Consider the following 24,425-nt stretch of genomic DNA (forward strand, 5'->3'; position numbering starts at 1 on the left):
CTACAGATGAATAAAGCAATTGCTTTGAAATTGTTGGCTACTCCAGCTAAAAACATTTAATTATCTTACCAGTTTTTCTATGTCTTTCATTACAAAGCTAAATTTCAATTGAAAATGCCCTATTGAAATTGGAAATGCTCTTCTTATTTCTGGAAGTATACATCTGGATGAAATTTAAATTAGGATGGAGCATTTGCACTGTTCAAGAAAAAGCCAATAGTGCCCTCTCATGCCTTTTTACCAAAATAGCATCTCCAGGCTGCTGGGGAGCTGTAGATTGTTTTTGTGGATTTGGTAAAATAGGTTCTTATGTAAGCCATGTTTACATCATGATAAGTTTTGCATTTAATTCTTATTAATTTTTGAACTGCACCTTAACTGCAGCTTAAAATATTTCCAGTAAGACATTAAGTCATCACATGAATTTTTATTTCAGCAGTTGTAGAGAACTTTGATGGGTTTGTTTTTTTTTTCCATCACCACTCTAGAATTTTCCTATAGACTTGCAGAATTATTCTATAGAATTGCTGGAAGCAATTTTGTGAAATACACCTCTACCATGACTGCCCTTGGAGACAAACTGAGCCCATGTAGCTCTGGTGCAGTTTATTCTGTCTGAATGGGTACTATATGACCGACGACTGCATTACCCTTTGTCCAAAAGATCAAGAAGAGAGAAATTTTACACAAATGCTTAGCTGTTTATTAAACTATAAAGGATTTTTCCAGTGTTTGTTGCAATAATTTATAGCTGGTATGAGGGGAAGTGAGGGGCTTAAAAGCAAATGACTTAGCTGTGGGAATGCTTAATTACTGCAGTTGGGTGGAAGCGTAATCTCTTTATGCACTAGTAAGACAGAAGTGTCATTATTTTACCTTTCTCTGGGACAGCCTGTACACAAGAGCACATCTAAACGGTGAATGAGAGCTGTTGCTAATGAAACTAACCTCGATTATTGTGATGTCTTAAGCAAATTTAACTTTGTGCTATGAATGATCACCTAGGCAGGCATGATTTTAGTAGCAGTAATTACAAATGTGTAGTTTGGCTCTTAGGATGTTACGCCATTAATGTTTAACGCGGCTACCGGTTTCTCTAAAGCTATTTGTTTTACATTTAGGTTGTTTGGTGCCAAGGCAAGTGGTAAAGCTGCCTCTGCACCCAGTACTGAAGGTGTGAAACCCACATCGGCAATGCCCAGCCCTAGTACCACATTGGCACGGCAAGGCAGCCTGGAATCGCCGTCCTCGGGCACAGGCAGCATGGGCAGTGCAGGTGGGCAAAGCGGTAGCAGCAGCCCCCTCTTCAGTAAACCTTCGGACTTAAATGCAGATGTTGTAAGCTTAAGTCACTCCTTGGCTTCTAGTCCCGCCTCAGTGCACTCTTTCACATCAGGTGGTCTTGTGTGGGCTGCAAACCTCAGCAGCTCTTCAGCGGGCAGTAAGGACACACCAAGTTACCAGTCCATGACTAGCCTGCACACCAGTTCCGAGTCCATTGACCTTCCTCTTAGCCATCATGGCTCTCTCTCTGGACTGACAACAAGCACTCAGGAGGTTCAGAGCCTGCTCAAGAGGACTGGAAGCATCAGATCTACTCTTTCGGAAAGGTGAGCGTGCCTATAGACAGTGACCACAAAACTATTCAGAGGCAAAAGGACTGGAGCCAAAAAAAAAAACCAAAAAACCCAACCCTCCACTTCTTTTCCTAAAGGGACACTGTTTAATCAGCAGCATAGTCCTTTGTGCAAAAAAGGAAGGAAGGAAGGAAGGAAGGAAGGAAGGAAGGAAGGAAGGAAGGAAGGAAGGAAGGAAGGAAGGAAGGAAGGAAGGAAGGAAGGAAGGAAGGAAGGAAGGAAGGAAGGAAGGAAGGAAGGAAGGAAGGAAGGAAGGAAGGAAGGAAGGAAGGAAGGAAGGAAGGAAGGAAGGAAGGAAGGAAGGAAGGAAGGAAGGAAGGAAGGAAGGAAGGAAGGAAGGAAAGCTGAACAGCACTAGATATGGAATCAACTGCATTTTAAGATTTTACAAGCATTTTTTCAATCTTGAGAATGTTTTTTGATTCCCCTGTTCTGGAGAACAGCCAGAGAAAAGAGGAAAGATTGTCTTAATGAAGCACATAATCATTCCTGCATGCTGGACTTAACTGCTATCCCAGCAAATGGCAGCTCCAAAGCTGTGTCACTGCCCTTTTGCTAGCAAACTTCCTCTGGCAGTGGGAGTCCACCAGTTTTCTTTCCATGAACTCAAAGCACAGGCAGAAATGGAGGGCCCATGCCTTTGGGTCACCAGTTTGCCTTAAGATGCTCTGTCCTAACAAGTTATTTCTTACTCCTTAATAAAATGCAGTTACACTGAGAGGGAGTAAGTTTACAAGTTGAGACCCTCAATATACACACAGTTCTGCTTAGTGTCTGGAACAGACCAACAAAAGCAAGAAAGTGTCTTCCTCTGGTTGCTCTATTTAATATGCAGATATTTTACCATTTATTTTATATTATAAAGTGAAGTGGCATATCCACCTTGGCACACCCATAGCATGTTCTTTTTAAAGCTTTTATATGTGTGTGTGTGTGTGAGTGAGATATTTATTATACTTCTGCAAGAGAGAAAAATAAACTTTTCAAGGCAGTAAGTAGTTTTCACTTCCGGGGAAAATTAAACAATTAAACTCTTATCTCACATGGGGGCTGAAAAGACAATATTCAATATTTCATTAGCCTTTGATCCAAACCAGAAAATTATACAGAGTCAAACAGAAATATTTTAAACATCTTAAGGTTAAACTTAGTTGTTAAACAGTGCAATCATTTTAAGGAAAAAAGAAGATCTTCTCTATACAATATTAAGATTTTTTTTCCCTTTATATAAACAATAAGATTTTCCAACCCCAATCCTTCCCTTGTAAAGATTTCACTTTTAGTAAATCAGCATTAAAAAAAAAAAAACACCCAACAAACAAAGCCTAAACCCTAAGAAACTCTTTGCCAAATCTAGATAGAACTCTGTACGTTTCATTCTCTTATGTTAAGTTCATAAGTATTACTATATCAGCTAAAATCATACCTCTTATTAATTACAAGACCATGAAACATGTTTTTCCTGATATATTTCATGCTAACGATGATAGTTAAAAATAATCTGATACATGAGTGATTTGTAATTTGCACTGGGCCTTTATTTTTTAAATATTAATTTACATTGTGTGTAATGAACTGAATAAGACAATGTTTCCTATAAAGTTATTAATTAATATTCTGCTTATAAAAAAATTCATTAATTTTTAGTGCTACATATATGAATAGTGAGGTCAACAGAATGACATGGAGGAATATGAAATTAATGCCAAGGATATTAATCATGACATTTAAAATGTTAATGATTTGGCATAAACTCCTGAGCAACCCTCACTACTAATACTTCATCTATTTGTTCAGTGATTCAGTTTCAGCAGTTCCAAATACTTTTGCCTTTGGCAATATTTTTAAGTTTCAGATTTGTCCATATGGGGATATTATGGCAGAGTCCAGAGAGAGCCATTTATCATGTTGATCTAATCTCAAAACAAATATATGTACCAGGAGAAAATGGTAATTTAATTTCTTAAATTATGGCCCCAATTGGGTTTTTAGTTTTATTTTTCTGAAAGGTCTGTTACAAGTGCCATATTGTTTCTAAACTGTTCTAGACAGTAAAACCTGTATGTAGCAAAGGATTTTTTTTACAGCATTGGTCTGGAATATTAGAGACAGATATGTTTGGCAACAGGTTATGCCTCTCTCATTTGAAAACTCAGATTTTGAGATGCCTCTCCCAGTACTAGTTGCAGCCTGGCACAGCATAAGTATTCATCTGCAAAAAGGCCAATTCTTTTTCTTCAGGCACTGCAGAGGTTGCAAAAGACTGAAGGAGCAGCCTGTATAGTGATATATATTAATATAATGTAGAGACAAACTAAGAAAGCCTGAAGGGTTTACTAGTAGAGGAGAGGAATTGGATACAGTAAGAAATACTGAACTCAGTAAAGCATTAGGTGCTGTTCCAGACTAGATTCTCACAGGTGAATGAAGAAAATGAAGTGTTTCACTTGTTGTTAAAAAGTTACCAAAGGCTACTGATCAAGGGTTTACAAGCCTGAGGGTATATAATAGACATATGTTTTTACAAATACCAAATGGAAAATGATGGGGTTATTTTTCAGAAAGTTGTCAGTGTCTAAGGGGTCATGGTGTCATTGTTGGCAAATGAAAATGAAAAGTGTCACGTGCAAGTTTTAGAAAGCAGTTATCCCATTCTACTTTATCATATTAAGACTTTAAATGTATGATTTCTAAACTTCAAGTTTTAAGAAAGATTGCAAGGGCTCTGCCACCTGTGCCCACTCATACATGTCACCTCTCAGTGCCTCCAGGGGTGATCAGATGTTGCCCACACCCATTTTTCAGGATAACATAATCTATGAGATTATTTTGCATTACAATAACCAGAAAACGGGTTCAGTAAATGCTAGAAAAATATTTGCTTTTTCAGCAGAATTTGCATCTCCTTCAGGACTTCTGCTGGTTTTGCACTAGCAGTATTTATTTTGACAACTCTACTTCTGTTGTTACAGCAGTTTAACTCCCTGTGTGGGATGACACTTGTATTTTAGCTTACAGCAATTTAAAGGGATTAAAATAAATGATACTCTAAAGTAAAGCTGTATTCTGGGATTAAATGGTGAAATATCACTGCTTTAATTGATAATATTTTCCAGGTGGACACATCACAAATAGTTCTTTTGAACCCCTAATTGTAGGGCCTTGCAGATCTGTGTCTTTCTTCTGCTCAGTCTGATTGGTACAGCAAGGGATGCATAAAAAAATGCAGGAATATATAAATTAACAGTGGTCTCATCAGCAATAATGGCTGCATTTTAAGATCAGCAGAGTGGAAGTAGTTTCTAATTACATGACTGGCTTGCTCTGCTTCTACATTAGAAGGATCTTTAGTTTTGAGGGCCACAATTAAACTCTTCAAGACTTTCAATTGGTTTAAACTATCATTGTAGCTGATGGCTGTGGGTTTAGGGAGTGAAAAGAGTGTGTTCTGCATTGGATTTTCTTATGTACTTAGACACTTGTTGGAACTCATTTAAAGTCTCAAATCAGCTTGGCCCAGCCTTCCTTAGGCCTCCCTGGGTGTTTCTTAGTTTGCAATGATTTGTTTTATTTCCTAACAGCTCAGAAACTGTTACATGTAGCCAATATATAATCACCATATTCTCAACTACACTTTATATTGTTATTTGTTTTGAGCCACAGAATTACATGAATGCATTGTACTTTCAGAAAACCTCTGACTTTTTTTCTTAGCATCTTCAGAGAACATTTTAGCACTGAGGTCAGTTTGGGGTAGTGCCCTAATGGGATCATTGCACGTTAAAGTTCAGCTCTATTTACCAAAATCTCTTTCTGTAGGAGTAATATACCCAGCTTGGTTGCAGGAATGCATTCAGACACAAAAAGGGTATGTGCTGTTATATATCAGAATAGTTGCACATAACCATTTTTAATAGTTTCACACAATTGCCTGAAATCTAGGACCATCTTCAAAAGACTTTATATAGTTAAAAAGCAAAATGGATGTTTGCTATTTTCATATTTATGAAGTTGAAATAACTCCATGCTTATGTAGAGGAACATTCACAACTATTTCTTTTGGGTACCTGAATTCAAAGGTTTTTTAGCAAAATCCTATGGTCACTACTAACCTGTTTATCTGACTTAAAACTTTTGACTTGTGGATTACTTTAAAGGAGCACTGATTGGCACTTCAGCTTTTACACAGTGTGCAATAGATCATTTTGAAATACACAGATCTTGAAGTTAAAGCAATATTAGAAAATGTTGTTCACTAGGATGTTTGAAATGTATGCACAAGAAACTGTCTTTGTTATTATGATTGTGTTTATTTGTTTTGACATTTTATAAAGGCACATCAAGGCTCCATTATTCTCCGTAAGGACCTAAATGAATCATGTATTCAAATGTATGCTATCTTTTCATCAACTATTCCTGGCCCTCTTAGTTATGTTGGGAGAAAAATGCTGCATATTTAACCCTCTGTTCAACAGAGGACTACTCTTACGTGGACCATGATAGCTGGACCTGAGCTAAAATCTGCTAAGTTTCCCCTTTTTGTTTGCTTTTTTTCCCCATGGAGAACAAGGTGCTGATTAAGCAAGTAAATTTGGCTATAAAACTTACTGGTGCTAGGAGTTTACTTCCATTATACTGAGCCCTAGTGGTAATGAATTATTAATTCTAACAGTATTTTCACTGCCTTCACCTACTTGGATCAAGGTTACATGACAGTGGGGTACTCAGCACCACTGCACAACATTTTCTAATGGCATAGTCATTTTCTTGGGTAGGCAAAATGCTAACTTACTGTTGCTGTCAGAGGTGTGATTATTATATATAATGCAGAAGCCTTCTGAAGTCATTTTGCAATTTAATCCATATGGAAACATTGTGAACATCTGAAATTATGTTCTTAAGGGAAAAACATTGCAAAACTTTCTTGATGATAACTACTTCAAATTCAGCCCACACTGGCTGGAGACTGATCTGCCAAGTCTTTGTGAGGAAGTGCCCAAAGGACACTTAATTAGAAGGAAGGTTTGTGGATGCCCTTGTAGTGATGGGGTTTGAATTAGGAAATCTCCAGCCATAGATGTCCAATGATCAGCCACTTTACCACTCTGTGCGGGTGAATGTGGAATAATGTTGCTCTGGTGCCACTTTACATTGTGCCCACCATCACCTTACTCTGTGAGTCCCACAGCAACAAAGCCAACAGTCTGTATATTTAGCACTTATTTTCACAAGCAGAGCTGTCATTTGGCTTCTGGCAACACCATGCTGTCTCCTAGCAGGTGCCACAACCTTCATTTCTTTTGGATATCTGTTGGCATATCACAGGCAACTGTGAAGAATAAAGACTCATGCTGTGACCATATGATTTCTGCACAGATTGCAGAGAGAAGCTGTAGGAAGGTTAGAAATGGCAAGGAAGGACTTTGTTCTGACTTGGATAGTCTCCATATTACTGTTGACCCAGCCCAGAGCATGTCTAGATGAAAAATGAATGTGTAGCAGTCCATGTCCTATTGTCCCCTCCAGTGAGTCAGGGATTTATCATGAAAGATATATTAAAAAGAATTACATGACCTTCTGTTATAGACACATACCTAGACCTTTAAAATTTCTAATTCAGAACAGTCCTCTTTACCGTATTCCTTAGGGATTTTTTTTTGTTTCAACAGCATGCAACTTGACAGAAATACACTACCCAAAAAGGGATTAAGGTATATATTTTTTTGAGCATGACTGCTGCTTCCCTATTTTCCTCTAACCTTTTCTACACTATCTGTCCTTTTCTTTCTCCTTTTGTTGATCCTGTTTACAACAGAGTTCTTAATACTTAGATTAAAACAACAAAAAAAACCCATGAATAATGAATTTATTTTCTATAAAGGCATATAATGGAAACTGAATATTATTAAGCATAGTTTCCTTATGCAATGAATCTTGAAAGGCATGAATCCTGATGAGCTAAAAGAGACAAAACAAGATTCTTCTGTAATTTAATTGTTAGAAACCCAAGGTTTTGAGGTGAATCTGGACTAGAACTCTAAATGCAGAGACTCATGCAATTTTAATTGAAGATCTCGTAAACAGTAAGATTGCTTAACATAATATCCAAGGCTTGTAAGTATAAAATAAGCCCTGCTCCAGCTAGTTTTCTTGGTCCCTCTCCAGTGATACTCACCTTTGCTACTAATTACCCACTAATTACGGGTATCTTCATCACAGAAAACAGAAGTCATTCACCCTATTCCCTATTCACCCTATTCTCCATAGTTAAAGAGAGAATTATTAGGTAACCTGTCTGGTCTTAACAGGCATGGTAGTCTCCCTAATTTCTGTAATCCAGGAAGGGGATTTGGCAAGCAATGGTGTGTGTGCATTCATGCAGACACTTTGCAGTCTTCAGGTAACTGAAAAAACACAGTTAAATCTCTTGACTTATTGAGAAATAGTATTTTATGAAATTTTAAGATAGTGCTTAAATGTTATCAAGAGAAAGCACCTTCTCTTCTTTTGCACTGTCTCTTTATTTAAAAGGATTTATTCAAATTTCCTGTTATAGCAAAACAATTACTTTGGATTGGGAGAGAATGGAAAAGTTGGTGGACATGAAAGAGGCATAAAAGGGACCCTGCAAGGGTTCAGTGGGAAGACTGAGGTTTGTGGCTGTACAATTGTAATAGTGGCTGAATGCTGAAAGTGAAATGGAGTAGGGAAACAGTTTATAGGCATAAAAACTTCATCAGATATCCCAGAAAATGCTTCAGCTTAATTCCATGTGCTGAGATCCCAGGCCAAGACTCAGATCTTAAATTCTCATTTTGCCATCTTTCTAATCTGAAAACCACTGGGAAACTCTGCTCTACCACATTTATAGGCAAAGAAAATAGCTGTCTTTTTGGAAGGAGGAAGTGAAAATTTAATCAGGACAAGATGTTTTAATGCCCTAAATTATTATACAAAACCCTAAGCACAATATGAGAACTTAGATGTTCATTTAATCTGCTTTCTAAGCAGAAATACTTGTGGCTCACAAACCTGAAGCCAGAATACCAAAAGCACTTTCTGCTTTGCTGTTTGGGGAACGCTGATGGCTCATGATAGTGGTGCAGAAAGTGCTCATCCCTCAGCAGGAGACCCTGCTGCATGAAGCAGTCTGTTGCAGACAATGCTGAAAACAATCTCTTGTTTGAGACCCACACTGCCTGCACATTTTAATGTTTAAGCACTTCCAGAACAGCCCTTCTTCCAGCCCAGCCAAACGAGGCTGGCCCAGTGATTTACCAGTTCTCTTTCTTAGCCCATGTGTTGAGTTGCACTCCTTTTATTGATTTGCCATCGGAAGTTGATGAACGGTTTGATTGCCAGACTTCTTCCAGACAGCTTGTTTCTGCTAACTATGGATTCTTCCTGTCACTTTCCCTCCCCCCTGATTGGGTCAGGATGCAATTCCAAGTAGCATTCACAGTGACAGACAGCACATATGACCATTAGTAGCAGTCATTGCCAATGCAAACTCCTTTTTCAGACTTGCTGATCTGTTTCACTCCTGTCATCTAACCAGTTGTGTACATGATCTGTGGCAGACATAATTTTGTAGGCAGCTACTTATATTTCTTGGCTTGTATTCTGTCCATTCCCTATCCTAGTCACACAGCTTCCAAGCTTTTTTATCAATATGTACACTTCCCTACAGCTTTAAAGTACTTTCCTGCCAGCTCAGTTGTCTATCTGCTATGGTTTATCATCAGGGAATGCTATCTTGGGGTGGGGGGTTAGAAGAAAGGGGTTCCAAATCCTATACTTTTTCTGTCACAATCAGATGGTAAATTTTACCTCGGTAAAATCCGTGATGTTAATCATTTGACTAGACTGTTTTCCACAGGTTTTGTTCTATCTGCTTGGTGAAGGGTATTTATGTGACACCTGTTTCTTGTTTTGAGCATGTCAGCTGTGGTTTTTCAGATATACTCCATCATCCCGGCAGATGAGCCAGGAGGAAGGCAAAGAATGGCTACGCTCCCATTCAACTGGAGGCCTGCAAGACACGGGCAGTCAGTCCCCACTTGTTTCTCCTTCAGCTATGTCTTCATCTGCAACTGGAAAATACCACTTTTCCAACCTGGGTAAATGACAATTCCCTTCAATGTTTCTTCCACTCCAGAACAGCATCATAAAATTCAACTGTTTGTATTTCTTCATTTGCCAAAGCAGATAATTTATTTTAATATCTCCATCACCATATTGTGATACATTACGAATGAAAGGAAATTCACAGGTTTGGTTTTTTTTCATATAGGCCAAGATATCTCCTATTTTGCATATAGAAAAAAAAGGATAGATTCTCTATCATTTGCCCAAGAAGAAGAAAATCTGAGGCAGAGCTGGAAAATAGCCTCTAGTTCAAAGCTACTCTTCTTTTAGGATTCAGTCAGGAAGATTGTTTCCAGTGAATTTAGTGTCAACTCAGGCACTAAACATTGCTTTTTTCCTGTGCACAGGTTTGCTTTGAGATAGGCTTTTCCAACACATTTCAGAGGCTGTATCTGGCTATAACTACACTGGGCTCAATCCAAATCATGGTCTTGAATGCCATACAAACTTCTAGGATGAGAGTCACATTTAAGATTGATTTGATTACAGGTCAAGATTTAGATTTAGTTCTACTGGACCTTGTTTCATGTTAGTCCAATACAAATTTCTTCTGTTGATAACTTTATTTTTTCTTTAATGCTTAGAAAACCAACTTTTTGCACTGCTCTGGACATATACCTAAGTTCACAATGAGCTTTTTAGGCCCTCACTGTGGAATTAGTAGCAGTATTTGAAGTATTCACATTTCAGTCACTCTGTCACAGATTATGGCATCTGTAGGTTACAATCACTCAAAAGAAACTTGATCAGACATAAAAATGTTGCAGTTTTAGGGACCGCTCTTTTCAGGCAGTGTTCCACTCACTCTATAATTTTCTGCTTACAATTATCTTCTCTTTCTTTTTGTTCATTGTTCTTGTACTCACTACAGAGAACAATAAGATCATAGGGGTTTGGTTTTTTTTTTTGCCATTGCCTTTTTTTTTGCTCCATTATGATAGCCCTGTGGAATAATTTGCTCTCACAATACAGGTGCTCAGGTAGTTTATGACTTCAAGCACATCTTGTATGATCTAAAATGCAAGCGAAGCACTGACAGTAAATATACATGGACAATTAGCTTTTTATTCTAAGCACTGGGTTCATACTGTCCAGGTGAACCATAAAGAGGCTTTCCTTCCTATTGACCAAAAAACTCTAAAAAGCTTACAACAGGTTCATTAATGGTGCTCTGGATTTCAACCGTGAGTGTCTGGATCTTTCCTATTTATTATGATGAGATTTAAGTAGACTGTGCAAGAATATTTACAGCTAATATAGTAGTATGAGCTCTAGAAATTCAAAAGATAACTATGTCTTAGATATGCTGATAAACTTCAGTCTTAACAGCAGATGATATATAACAAAAAAAACCAAACAACATACTGATTTATTAGATGAGGTGCTTATAAAAAGTACTTAGAGCTTCTTATTCCTTTTTAACTTTTCACTTTTTAATGTCTCCTATTGATTTTCCATTTTGGGCTGTCAAAGTGAACGAGTGTGTATTCAGACACCAGTATTAGTGTTACCGTGTATGTTGCAGGATTAGCCTCATCCAGCTCCTGGAGATCATCTACTTCACCTTTTTTGTGGTTGCTTTGTATGAAGGAATAAAAGCCTTTCATTTTCTCAACAGCATAAAGTCCACCTAACCATGCCAGTACTACATTACAAAATTGTGCAAAACCAAAATATATTTAACGGAAATGGGCTTCATTAATAAAGCTTTGTATTCCAGTGAGTCCAACCAACCTATCTCAGTTTAACCTTCCTGGACCCAGCATGATGCGTTCAAACAGCATTCCTGCAGAAGACACTTCTTTTGATCTGTATGATGATTCCCAACTGTGTGGCAGTGCTACATCCTTAGAAGAGAGACCACGAGCAATTAGTCATTCAGGTTCATTCAGAGACAGCCTAGAAGAAGGTAAGACTTAGTTTAATATTGGATCAAACAATAGGTCCCAAAATAGGCCCCCAAAGTAGGCCTCCAAAGTGTGGTAAAATTTAAAAATGTTTCTTCTGCAACATGAAACTTAAGTAATTTTGTCAAGCTTTTTAAATTCTGTTGAGCTGGACTCACAAGACTTTCTGACACCAAAGCATGGACGATATTTCTTATACACAGTAACACGCAATTCTGTGTATGTCATACATGTATGCATCCTCTATCAGAAATATTGGAGGAAAGTCAGCCATTCTTGAAAAAGTATTTTATTGGTTTTTCCTCTAAATTTGAAGTGTCTGAACATACGTTGACTGGTGCAGCCCCATCTCGAGCACTGTGCGCAGGTTTGGGTGGAGCATTACCAAATGCACAGAGCAGTACTGGAGTGTCCAGAGGAGGGCTGTGGGGTTGGTAAAGGGTTTAGTAGGAAAGCTGTATCAGGAGTGGCTGAAGGCACTGGGTCTGTTCAGCCTGGAGGAGACTGAGGGGAGACCTCATCCCAGCTTACTGCTTCCTCACTAGGGAAAGAGGAGGAGCAGGTACTAATCTCTTCTTTCTGGTGACTGATGACAGGACCCAAAAGAAAGGTAGGAAGATGTGCTGGGGGAAGTTTAGGTTAGATCCTGCAAACAAGTTTTTCACCCAGAGGGTGGTTGAGTAGCAGAACAGGCTGCTCAAGGAAGCAGTTTTAGCAACAAGCCTGCCTGAGTTCAAGAAGCATTTGGATGATGCTCTCAGGCACATGGTGTGATTCTTGGGGTGCTCTACACAGGGACAGGAGTTGGCCTTGATGAATCTGATGGGTCCCTTCCAACTCAGCATATTCTATGGTTCTAGCGTGATTCCATGCTTTTAGTCCTAGTTCTATATTTCTTTTTTTTTTTTTCCTTTTCCCAAATGCCAGTACTACTTAGCATCCCCTTTCTTTTGTAATCATTTCAATTTCCCACTTTTCTACAACTCCCTACAGCAAACACCACTTGAATTTCTGTTATTAAATGCTGTCATTTAATGTGACCTCACTGCTTTCTTTATTCAGGATTTCCCTGTTGGTCTGGTTTATTTAATGCCGTACATCTGCAATTTGGGGAGTATTTTTTGCCTTGGCTTTGATTAATTTTTTAACCACATAGCATCTGACAAGTCCTAATTAAATGGACTGTATCATTTTCTTCCGCCTTGCTTTTCTGGTAAATCTTATTAGTTGCAGAGTTCCCATAAAAGCAAAGTTCTCATAGACCTTAATTACAAACAAACAAACAAAAAACCCAAACAAAACAAGCAGCAAGCAAAAAACCCAACAAAACACCTCCAAAAAATCCCAGAAGCCCCCTCAAATCCCATTAAAATTTAATGGAGATTCAGTCTATAACATCAACTCATTACTCCTGCGTACTGATGACAGCATATTTGGTCTTTACAACAAGCAAATAAAAAACTCTCCCCCTACTGTCAAAGTTCATAGCTACAAGATAAAAGGAGAAAAAAAAAAGTCCTAGATTAAACTAATACTTTTGTTTTTCAAGTTTTTCCTCTGTAGGTTAGATAATGTGTCAGACATCTGGGTATGTAATACTAGCAGTAGGGTGCAGGACAGAGCAAACTGTGAGTTGTCAACACAGAGATGGCTGAATGCTCAGAAGCACACGACCTGTCTCAAGGACAGAGATGATTACAGACCCTTTGCTGAGGGACAGAAGAATAATCAAAGGAAACACTGGAAGAATAATAGAGAAGACAAGGCAAATAATTTATGCCTTGAGAAAGAGGTGTTAAACCTAAAATTTCAGTAATGGATCACTAGTGGTTTTGTTGAAAGCTGTTTCATTGGTCATGTTTCATATCCAGCTGGAGTGGCTAACCACAATCAACCTGAGTAAATGAAAGTCAATGCAGCAATAATAAAAAGTTTTCAGCAGTTCATGGTCATTAGAGACTCATATGAAAGGATGCTGCTGGAAGGCCAAATGTATTTTATTTAAGATAGGAGCTCCAAGGAAGACTGTAGTGAAAGAAGTGAGGTAATGAGTAGAGCCACAGTGTCCAAGAGCAGAATGGGAGTTTAGTTATAAGATTTAAACCAGAAGCTGAAAACAAGAGATAAATTGAAAGCAACACAATTTCAATGATCAGTGTACCACATGTCTGTAAACATTTGCTCACTTACAAAACTACATTTAAAGCCTATTTGGCTAATTCAAGTATTTTTATATTGTCAATTTGGACTACAAATGCCAGTATTAGCCCAAAATTATTTCCTTCTCAAACCTTGGGAGATTATAAATATTAAAAGAAATTCTTCTGAAACAAAAATTACTAGAAGTAATGAAATAAACTCTCATCTTTAAAGTTTTCTTTTTTGGTGTGTCCTTCCTCAGTAGAGTCACTGGAAGCAGAACAGCAATTTTGTCTCAGTTCAGTCTTTGCTCACCACTTTTAGAGAAGCCAGGATCCCAAGTTTTAAGTCCTGCAACACTCACTCAGTGCTCTTGAGGCTGACTCTGCTGCTGATCAGTGGGAAGATGGTTCTGCATTTTGCAGCAGTCTCTTCCCATGGACTGCAAATGTCAGCATGCACAGGTCTGCTTTGTGCTGAGGGGAGAAGCCAGCTGAGCAAAGCCCCAGGGAATGCAAGCTGTTTTGCAAAGGATAGTTTCTTATTTTCAGTTTCTTCAGCTTTGGATCGGTGCATAAACAGCTCAATTTCTGATTTCTCTAAAGGGTGTATTTATCAAATGATTTGTTTACAAAACAACAAAGGTGATTCTTGGTTTGCTGGTGATGATACTGGGTGTCACTGGCTTGGTCTCATACCTCATCCATAGCAATGTGTTTTTTCTATATAGAACAATCTGTGTAAGTGCAGGAAAAATATCCATGGCTCTTCTGTACTGAATAATTGCTCATAATTGCTCTTTGCATAAGACTGGTTCTATTTTTAAAAATTTGTTTAGTTATTGAGATAAGTGGGGGAAGTTTTATGCTTTCATCAATATTTCATGTTATTTTCCTTTTTTTGAAGTACATGGGTCCTCATTATCACTTGTCTCCAGCACATCCTCTCTCTACTCCACAGTAAGTATTGACATTTAAGAAAAACATTCTGCCTGCCTTTGCCTTATAATTCAACTTTTGATATCAAATTCTATAAGAATGTTATGAAACTGATAGTAAAAGTCAAATTGCAAAGTGACATGGCCATCAGTAGCCAGTCAGTAGTTTTGAAATATCACCAATAGTTTCTATTAATAAAACCTGCTATCATTCAAGATTACAGAGTATTGTGGAATTATTACTTCAATGCCATGATATTCTAGAATGGTATTTTTTCTGCAAAATAAACTTCAAATTTTTCACCCAAGTTCAATTTGCAAGCCAGTGGAAAATCTTCTGCAAAGTCTAACTGTGAATTCACATTGCAACTAAGTCCGACTCCGTAAGTGTGGATTACGTAGACAGGTTAATGGAAGTTATAGAAAAATCTGTAAAGGACAAGAAAGGAATTAGTATGGCAAAATTATTGAGCTGGCCTTTGTGGATTATATTTTATCAGAATTTCATCTGCTTGATCCCTCTCATCCTGTGAAAAACTCAAAATTTTTCCAGCAGTTAATCAGAAGATGATACACAAGTGGAGAACAGAAACATGAAAGGCTTGCAATCAGTATCACATCAGCTGAAAATAAAAAAAACAATGTTTCATAATTTCTGATGGTTCAATGCCCTGTCTACTTCAGAAAGGGATAGCTTCACAGGGTTAGGGCACATGCAACTAGATTCAAGAAGCCATTTTTTTACCTTAAGGAGGCCATCATCACTAAGCAAGAATTCCAAAGCATCTGCTTTTCCAGAAGCATCTCAATCAAATATATTTATCAGATTTCCCAAGCAGTGCCTTAAGCCTTGGTGATAGTCTTTTTTCTGCAGCCTTATCACTGGAGAGATTCAGACAAAGGGCTTAATGAAGATCAAGATCTTTATGTACTATTACCAAAGAAAAGATGGAAATTATTCCAAAGAGACTATTTCTTTGAGAAATAGAGTTTGAGATTCATGATTTGCTGCCATTGCAATGAATAAGCCCAAGGAGGTATGTTCTGCATTCATTAGTAAATTTTTTGTATGCATTGCCTTTCTCCTTGATTTTCATTTGAGTTTTCAGAACTTTTTGAAGGGTTTGGAAATCCAGCTTGTAGGGGCATGCATGTAGAGGGGCAAACATTTAGTTTCACAAATTGAAACTCAAGTTGGTGAGGCACTGAAATTGCACATATTTAGTTAATGGCTGTATTACTTGCACTGGTGCCACAGCTTCAGGAACTAAAGCAGGAGGGCTTTCAGACTCTGAGAGGGGCTGCACACAGAGGGCTCTGTTCCCTCCCATTCCCAGCCCCTCCTCTCTTTCCCCCGCTCCTCGCTGCGTTGCTGTTCCCCTGAGTTCCTTTATCCCCAGCTGCTCTCCAGAATCCACATCCATCGGCTGCTGGGAAGAGCTCTGGAGCCCCTCCTGAGTTGGCCCTGCTGCAAGGGGCCCTCAGGCACCTATCCCTGCCAGCACTGAGACTGGGTTATACAACTATATTTGTAGGTAGTTGGGTTTTTTTTTTTCTTTATCCCTTAAATCCTGTTCCCTGTGCTAGTAAATGCATTTCCAATTTTTTAAATTTTGAACTTGAAGTGTCTCATCTTTATTCCCCTTTTATATTCCCTTTGTCAGGAAGGGGGGGAAGAGAGAATAATTCTGTCCTTTGGTTTTCAGTCCACCCAAACTGCTAAGCCGTGACACACTGGCTCTTAGTATTAGCTACACTTCAGATCCCTAGACTTCATTAACTGAGCTAAACCAAACCCAAAGGAGATGTGCAAGGACATTTAATTTGTAAGTTAATGTTTTAGGTTTGAAAGAGAAAATAATTACAAAGATGGGATGCATGAATATGATGGAGAAGTAAAGAGAGAGAAAAAATGTGTTTCCTTTCATCTCCGTTTGAACCAGTGCATGAGTGCTGGAGTGCTGGTTACAATGTCAAGATGAAGTCTTAAATAAAAACTACTCAGATTTCATTGTCCAGTTTTATTTATTAAATTTATAAGCTTAAGTCCCCACAGTGTGTGTGCGGATGTCATTAAAAGGCCACTAATTTTTTTTTTTCCCCTTTTTTCCCCCTTTTTTTCCTGCTTTTCTTGGCATAGGCAACGTCGAAGGGGATGTAGTCTTTCATGATCCGTCGATGACTTTTCATAAACTACAGTTTTGAAGCAACAATTAAGAGAATAGGCTCTAATTTTTTTCTTTAGGCAGATCTTTTTGTTTCAGTCTATCTGTCATACTAGTGCTAGTAAATACAACGATTGTTCTTAATCATTCCCATATGTGATGTACCAAGTACTGCAGTAGTTTAAAACAAGAGCAGTTCTGAGTATTATACAGGTAAATACAGCATCTCAGTCTTTATATTGACTGTTAACAGTTACAGACTTATGAAAGTGACATTTTGAGCAGTCTTCTCACCCTACACCAGGTAAAATACGAAAATGCTTCTATAATTAATTATTAAAATTCCAACAGCTCAAAAGCTGTGCTTAAAGCAGGCTTTAATTAAACAGTTTTATTAATTTGTAATACCACAGGTACTGCCTGATGTCTAGAAATTTTCTGAGGAACTCGTATCTTGGGTTTTCTTAGCCTTTCCAGTATGATTTAGAGTTCATTCTTCACCTCCATTCTCCTTTTACTGATTACTTCTCTTCCAGACAATGTTAGACTGCTTCTCTGTAGCTGGGCAACTTCAGCTCACAGGGTGGATTGATTTCCAGTACATTAACTGGTTCTTATTTTCTGTAACAAAAGAGTTCCTCCCTTATGGCACACCATATCTTTCCATTATAATCCCACAGAAGCAAAGTTTTTCTGTCCAGTGAATGCCTCTTAAATTAGACTACTTCTATGTTTATAAGTGTAATGACTTTCAAAGGATTTCTTTGCAATGATTTGGTTTCTTACTGTGTTGAAAAAGACTACTGAATAAATAGCATAATTAGATGGCACTATACATAACAATATGGGAAATATCTAAAATTACTAAATCTTACAGAAAATTTAAGTTGAAGCTTTAGTGTGCATTGATAGCCCTTAATACTTTGGTTAGTATTGTGGGTGGAAGAAATTGCTTTACAGCACAAGTACCACTCTCTGTTCACTTCCCCCCGTAGAATTTTTACTGGTATGCCGCCAACTTCTCTTAGCAGGGATTAATTAGTCTGTTAGGGATATTGCTTGGCATAGGGTAAAGCAAACATAGTTCCAGGAGCCAGAATAATCATTATGGTTGAAAAGTTTGCTGGTAACAGCAGAAGGTCTGTACAGTGACAGCATAGCAGATTTTTCTCTTTTGTGTCTTAGAAATGTAGCTGCAGTTTCTGCAGTTCTGCTCCTGTTCTCCTTTTACCCTCTGTTTCATGTTGACAGTATGCTGGAAAATTCAGCTGGACTCTTGCCAAGCAAGTGGAAAATAATTCCATTTATTGTTTTTACTGCATGCCTTCCTTAAATGTAATGGATCCGTGAAACTATTCATTTCACTTCAGCATAACTGGCTTTTATTTTCTATTACTGCAATTATGTTGCATACGTTTTCTAAACCATTTCATCTTTGTTTTCTTCCAGGCAGAAGAAAAAGCACATTCAGAGGTAAAAACTTTTCTTCCTTTCTACAGTTGTGTATGGTACTTTATTATTCTAAAGTTTATTGCTCATCTGCTATGGCTAAACTGCTAAGGTGCTGGGGAAATGGCACTGTGGTTTGAACCACTTTTTGAGAAGCATTGGTAAAAAGTTGATGCAGCTTCTAGTGCACTAGAAGGTTGTTTCTTAGTGTCATGCTGAAGAGTAGCTTCTGGCTGAGGTTCTGAAAAGGTGAAAAGAAGCAATGAGAAGCAGGCTTCTGAGTGAAGGAATTGTGGTACATCTTATTTCAGGCTTAATACCACTCTGCACTGGATCTAAGGGGCTGTGCAAATCTAGGTAATGTGAGGCCTTTCAGGAGAAAAATACTTCAAATGTTCGCTTTTAACTTCTGTCCCTCACATTTTGCATTATATTAAATTTCTGAAACTGACCACTTTGATGGATTTCAGAGCAAAGCAGATTGATTTCAGATATAAATCAAATTTGACATGCAAAACGGATTCTTTCTCCTCACGGGGTATAAAAACGCATGACAAGGCCAGGTCAGCAGCTGGATAAAATTACAGCTTTTCTCAAAATGAGAGTGAATTATATTAAAAGGACACCAAGGACTAGCAGCAATAAATTGCAGCACCAAGGGGTGTACTTCCACTTCACAGAGCTACATGTTTTCCAACTTCAGCATTTATGCTTCTCCTATTTTTACTACACTAATACGAGTAAAAGTCAACTAAAAGATATTTTGAGGGAGTTGAACAAATAAACATATTCTTTACTTGCTACAGTATGTAGAATTTCCACCTGAAGTTTCTAAATTCCTTTCTCTGAAAGTTAAAGCAAAGGAGCTAAAGCAGCAGGTTATAGCTCAGTAGTATAAATAACAATTCTTTATTTCAGTGTCCTTTGTAAAGGGTCAAACAATATTTATTTATTGTGTATTTCTACATGGAGGTTCTTCAGCAGATGTTGAACATCACTTCAGAACATCCTCTGCTTAGTTGCAGGAACGTGATGAAAGTTTGAAAACTGAAAAGAATACTCAGAAAAAAACAAGTGGCAGTCCAGGATAGAGGGCAGCTCCATAATCTGTCTCCTTTGCTCTGAGTTAGCGTAAATGACCTACCTATTTTTTTGTATCATAGATGTTCAGGAAATTCTTGATTCTTAAAGCTTGTGCAGTATTCACTTTTGGTTTTCATAGGAGTCGTAAAATTAAAGTCTTGCGTTTGTCTTTACCAGTGAATGTTATATATGCCTCCTTTCCTAAGCTAGTTTTACACATCTTAGTTTCCTAGTCTGGAATAATTTCTTTCATGTCTGAATATGAAGGATGCTTCAAAGTGAAACTCCATGCTGTGCTTAAGTTCAGTGCAGTGCTTGGAGTCCCTGCAAGATCTCAAATATGAGCTTCAAATGACATGTAAGCTTCATGTTTTCATCCTCGCTGAAAAGTAAACAGATATTTTTTCCTAAGAATTCTTTTTCTTTTAAAAGGATGCAGGAACCTTAAGTTTATTTTCATGTCAAGAGGCACATTTATAGCTAGATTTTTTTAAGTTGGCAAGGACATTTTTGAAAGATATATAAGGTTTAAAGAGGCTGCATGTTTGAATCACATGGGATGCAGTAAGTACTATGTTAGAGAAAAAGATATAAAAATCCTACTGTATATCATCTAACTTTAGACACCCACGAAGCTCTTTGTCTGTGGTAGTCATTGAAGAGTTCTTCATTCCAAGCAGTAGACGTGTACTTTGTGGCACTTCATCTCAGTTTAATGTAGACGTTTAACATATGTTCATTGCATCATGACTACAGTGAAAGTGAACCTCACCCAATTTTATTCATATTCCATAATCTTTGGTCTTATCCAGGGTTTTTAAGATTGATTGCTCTAAGGATGTGTTTGGAACTTATGGGATCTGGTAAAAAACATTACATTTATATGTGCAAACAGAGGACTGCACGCACTCAGTAATGAAGCATTAGCCCATGTGTGCTCCTTTAGTTCATACACTGGTCAAGTGCAAGAAAATGGCTGCAGCAGCACTAAGTGCCAAATTTTAATAATTTGTATTTCTGAATAGTTCTGAGATTAAAATGTGAAACTAAGACATTATGAAACTATTAGTAATCCCTTAAGAAAAAAACAAAACACAGCAAGTAAACTGCTGAACACTGACATCTGTCTTTGTTTTTTCTAGCAAATTCAAAAACTTCGGAGAGAGCTGGTTGCATCACAAGAGAAAGTTGCTACTCTTACATCTCAGCTTTCAGCAAATGCAAGTATTTTTGCTTCTTATCATAAACAGTATCAGAGAATACACTATTGCACTAGCTAATAGATCTTACTCAAATTCAAGTAACAACATATCTGTGAGAATTTTACTATTTTGGTGGTTTTCAAATTAATTATCTCATTGAAGGTCTGTATTGCCTCACCTTCAAGCAGAAGAATTCTAGTAGACAAACACAGAGGAAATAGAAATGATAGTTTCTGAGCTTTGGAAGTGACAACAGTCCTATTCTGTTCAGTTTTGCTCTTTCCTCAGAATCTATTTAAAAAACTCTGAAGTGAGGAGACACAACCAAAGAAGGGACATGAAAAACAGATTTTGCTAGAATTTCGTAGAGTTTAATTTCACAAAGATAAGCCCTGCAAAATACAGCTGGATGTGAAAGGAAGAGCAATACAAAATTGTATATATAACTCATATTCTACAGTATCTATGCTGATATTTAATGGAGTCTAGGTGATTTCACAGAAACTGGGCTATGTCCCCATTGCTCCATCCAATTGTCATACACCAGTAATATCAATTATTGAACATGCTAGCAGAAAATAACATACATTACAGAATGTGGTCTGCAGTCCTGCCTGGTAACTATGATTCCAGATTAAGTTACTGAAACAACAGTAACTGAACTGTTACTGAACAACAGCTACTGAACTGTTACTGAACAACAAGCACGGTCTTAAGTTGTGTCGGGGGAGGTTTAGGTTGGACATTCGAAAGAAGTTCTTTACCGAGAGGGTGATCAGGCATTGGGATGGGCTGCCCAGGGAAGTAGTGGATAATCCATCCCTGGAGATATTTCAAAAGAGACTGGATGTGGCACTCAGTGCCATGGTTTAGTAACTACAGCAGTAGTGGATCAAGGGTTGGACTTGATGATCTCTGAGGTCCCTTCCAACCCAGCCAATTCTATGATTCTATGATTCCATGAACCTATTGTATAGTGGTTTTTAAATGGAATTCAAGATATAACTGTTGTTACCATTCCCAAGGAAAGCAGAGATGCAGCTGCAAGTGAGTATCATTTTGCATTTCAACATATTTTGGAGCAATCTATAGACCTCTTTTCTTTGAAATGTAGGTGTACTGAGTATCTACAAATACTGCCACAGTTCTCAAGAAATTATTTCAGTCAGTGAAGTACTACTGTGTTCACGTTGTGAGAAAAAAACCTAGCTCTGTCAAAGCTGTTTGGAGTCATAGGATTGCCATATATGAAAATGTGGAAGATCTACTCTTATCACTTTCTGCTCTGTTTAGGCAGCTGCGGAACACCTCTGGGTGTTTGTATCTCTGTAGCAGTAAGGGTTGGCACTCTGTCCTGAGAATGAACCAGTGAAGCTGGCCAAATTGGAGCCTTGCAGTGTTAAAAAAATAGATTCTGAGCTGGGTTATTCATTTGGGAATTCATAGCCAGCATGCCCATCTTCTGTACGTGGTTCCATTTCTCATGTACTTTTAGACACAAATCTTCATCCAGAGAGCAACCAACTGAAGCCAACACTGGGAGCTCAGCAGACCTAAGCCAGTATGCTTTGGATAGCTGTGTTTGCCAGCAAGTCTGCAGCTCTCCACACTGTGCTTTTCTTTCCACCCAGAGATCAGGGCTGCAGCAGCAGCTCTGCTTTATGGGGGGGTCCACAGGGAGGCAGACTGTAGCCAGGGATGTGACACAGCCCAGCCCCAGACATATCCACATCCACCCTGAGTGCCTGTCAACAATTGGCATCCTGCCAATGCCACAGGAGATGGTGTTATCCAGAGAAGTTAGCTTGGTTCCTGCAACCCCCTGCTCTAGTGAAGGATGTCCCAGCCCACAGCTGCAGTGTTGGAGGTGATGATCTTTAAAGGTTCTCCCCAGCTTTGCCTGTGGTAGCCTTGTGGTAAGTGCCTACACTAGAGCTGAACACCATACAGACTGGTTTATAGTTACATCCCCCATTTCAGGAAAATTTTAGAAGTCAAGTTACAATTATATATGATCCGTATTTCAAAGTACCTTAGTCACATTTTGGCTTGGTTTTCAATCAAACTAATTCTGCTGCATGGATAAGAAATAAGCTGGATTTGATATTTATAATTTGGATTGCATTAGCTGGGGATCTAGTTCCGTGTACTGCCTCTGGCCTTCTGAAAACTTAGTAAGTACACTATTAGCTTTTTTTACTTACCTAATTGGAAGCATAACATTTCCAACAGGACAGGTAAAAACCACATATATTTGTATCTGGTTTTGCCTATCCATATGTACCACAATTTTAAACCTGTATGTGCTTGTATGCATGTGTGTATAAGTATATGCAGACACATATGGGATGTTGTATAAAGGTTGATTTAATCACATTCCTGTGACTGTGTCACTCACCTTCTAATCCATCTCTGTAGGAACAGTCCTTAAACTCTAAATCTGTAAGCAACCCTAAAGCTGATCTTTTTAGCACATGGGTTTTTTTAAATGATACAAAAAGAAATCCATCTTTTTTCCAAATCCCTAACATGGGGAAATTCACTCAAAAATGAAACTTGTCAGGAGCATGAAACTTAGAGACTTCAAATTCTCCAAGCATGAACAAACAATTTAGATGATTTCATGATGAATAATAAAAATAGATATTACCATATATTAAAAATAAATATTTTTGGATGCTGTCATGAGATACATACTTCGTAAAACCAAAAATTGAAAAGTATTTCACAGTAAGCATGGTACTGAGTTAATTCCATGCTATTTGGGGTACAGAAGATGTAAAGCGTTAGAAAAACACTTCCACATCAGTCTAAAGGCTCAAAAGAGACCCTCTTAAAGAGGTGTTAGTAATAATTCTGTCAGTCATCTGAGGACTTTATGTAAATAAATTCTATGAAGTATAACTTTGACATCAAGAAGAAAAGTCAGCTTGAAAAGAAGAGTGTATATACAACCTTTTAATGGTGCTGTGGGCTCTGAAAATTACTGTTATTACAGAATTGATATTTAAATGTCAGTGATTACATACTTTTCAAAAAAAAAAAATGAGAGTAACTAACAACTGCTTGATTTAAAGTGGAAAACATAAAAAAACCCAGATCAGCTTCTAATCTCATGAACATGTACTGCTTTAGCAATGCTTTACTTGTATGCATTTATCATTTATCTCCTAGTCTAAAAGACATGGTTCACCAGCCTCTGGCATTTGAAGGACAAATAGCCCTTATCACAAAAGCTGGAATATACCCTTAGAAGAGAAACCAAAAATATGTTTTACTCTGTAATTGGATAATGCTACTATGACCCTCATTTTGAGTGGTGTGTGTGCCAGTGGGCTAAAACCTGAATGAATAGTAAGCCTGATGCAGAAAAAAAGTTTGATCACTGTGTATCTTTCGTCACCTGAAAATTACCCTGTCCTTTCTGATGCCTTTGCCATAAATGCAATCATCTTAGCCTTAGTCCTAAGATCTACCAAATTTCCATACTTTCTGTGTCTGAAAATAGGCACCACTTTTTTCTTCACTGTGACCCAGAGGAGGAAACTATCAGGAAGTCAGAAATCTTGTTGCCTCACGGTTCTTCTCTGGCTTGAATTTGTTATTGCCATCTCCTCTTTTAGAACTGGGCAAAAATAGTGTAAAAAAAAGAGAGTATAATCTCATTTCAACGCTATTTTTGTTTTTCTTTGCTTCAGCACAAAAGATGGTGACAGTAGTACATGTGTCATTGAAAGACTGTCAGGCTGAAATCTGAC

The 24,425-nt window shown here is 37.9% G+C and overlaps 1 protein-coding gene across 1 annotated transcript in view; it reads left to right on the plus strand.

Moving 5' to 3' along the window:
* Positions 1-24,425, plus strand: part of NAV3 (neuron navigator 3) — a 264,054-nt gene that overhangs the window by 202,907 nt on the left and 36,722 nt on the right. Inside the window, 7 exon segments of the mRNA XM_030463599.1 lie at positions 1,122-1,610; positions 7,307-7,348; positions 9,597-9,757; positions 11,506-11,694; positions 14,738-14,790; positions 18,383-18,406; positions 20,608-20,685. Coding sequence (XP_030319459.1) covers positions 1,122-1,610; positions 7,307-7,348; positions 9,597-9,757; positions 11,506-11,694; positions 14,738-14,790; positions 18,383-18,406; positions 20,608-20,685 — 1,036 coding nt within the window.

This window comes from Calypte anna, chromosome 1, assembly GCF_003957555.1.
Source record: "Calypte anna isolate BGI_N300 chromosome 1, bCalAnn1_v1.p, whole genome shotgun sequence".
Taxonomy (NCBI): domain Eukaryota; kingdom Metazoa; phylum Chordata; class Aves; order Apodiformes; family Trochilidae; genus Calypte; species Calypte anna.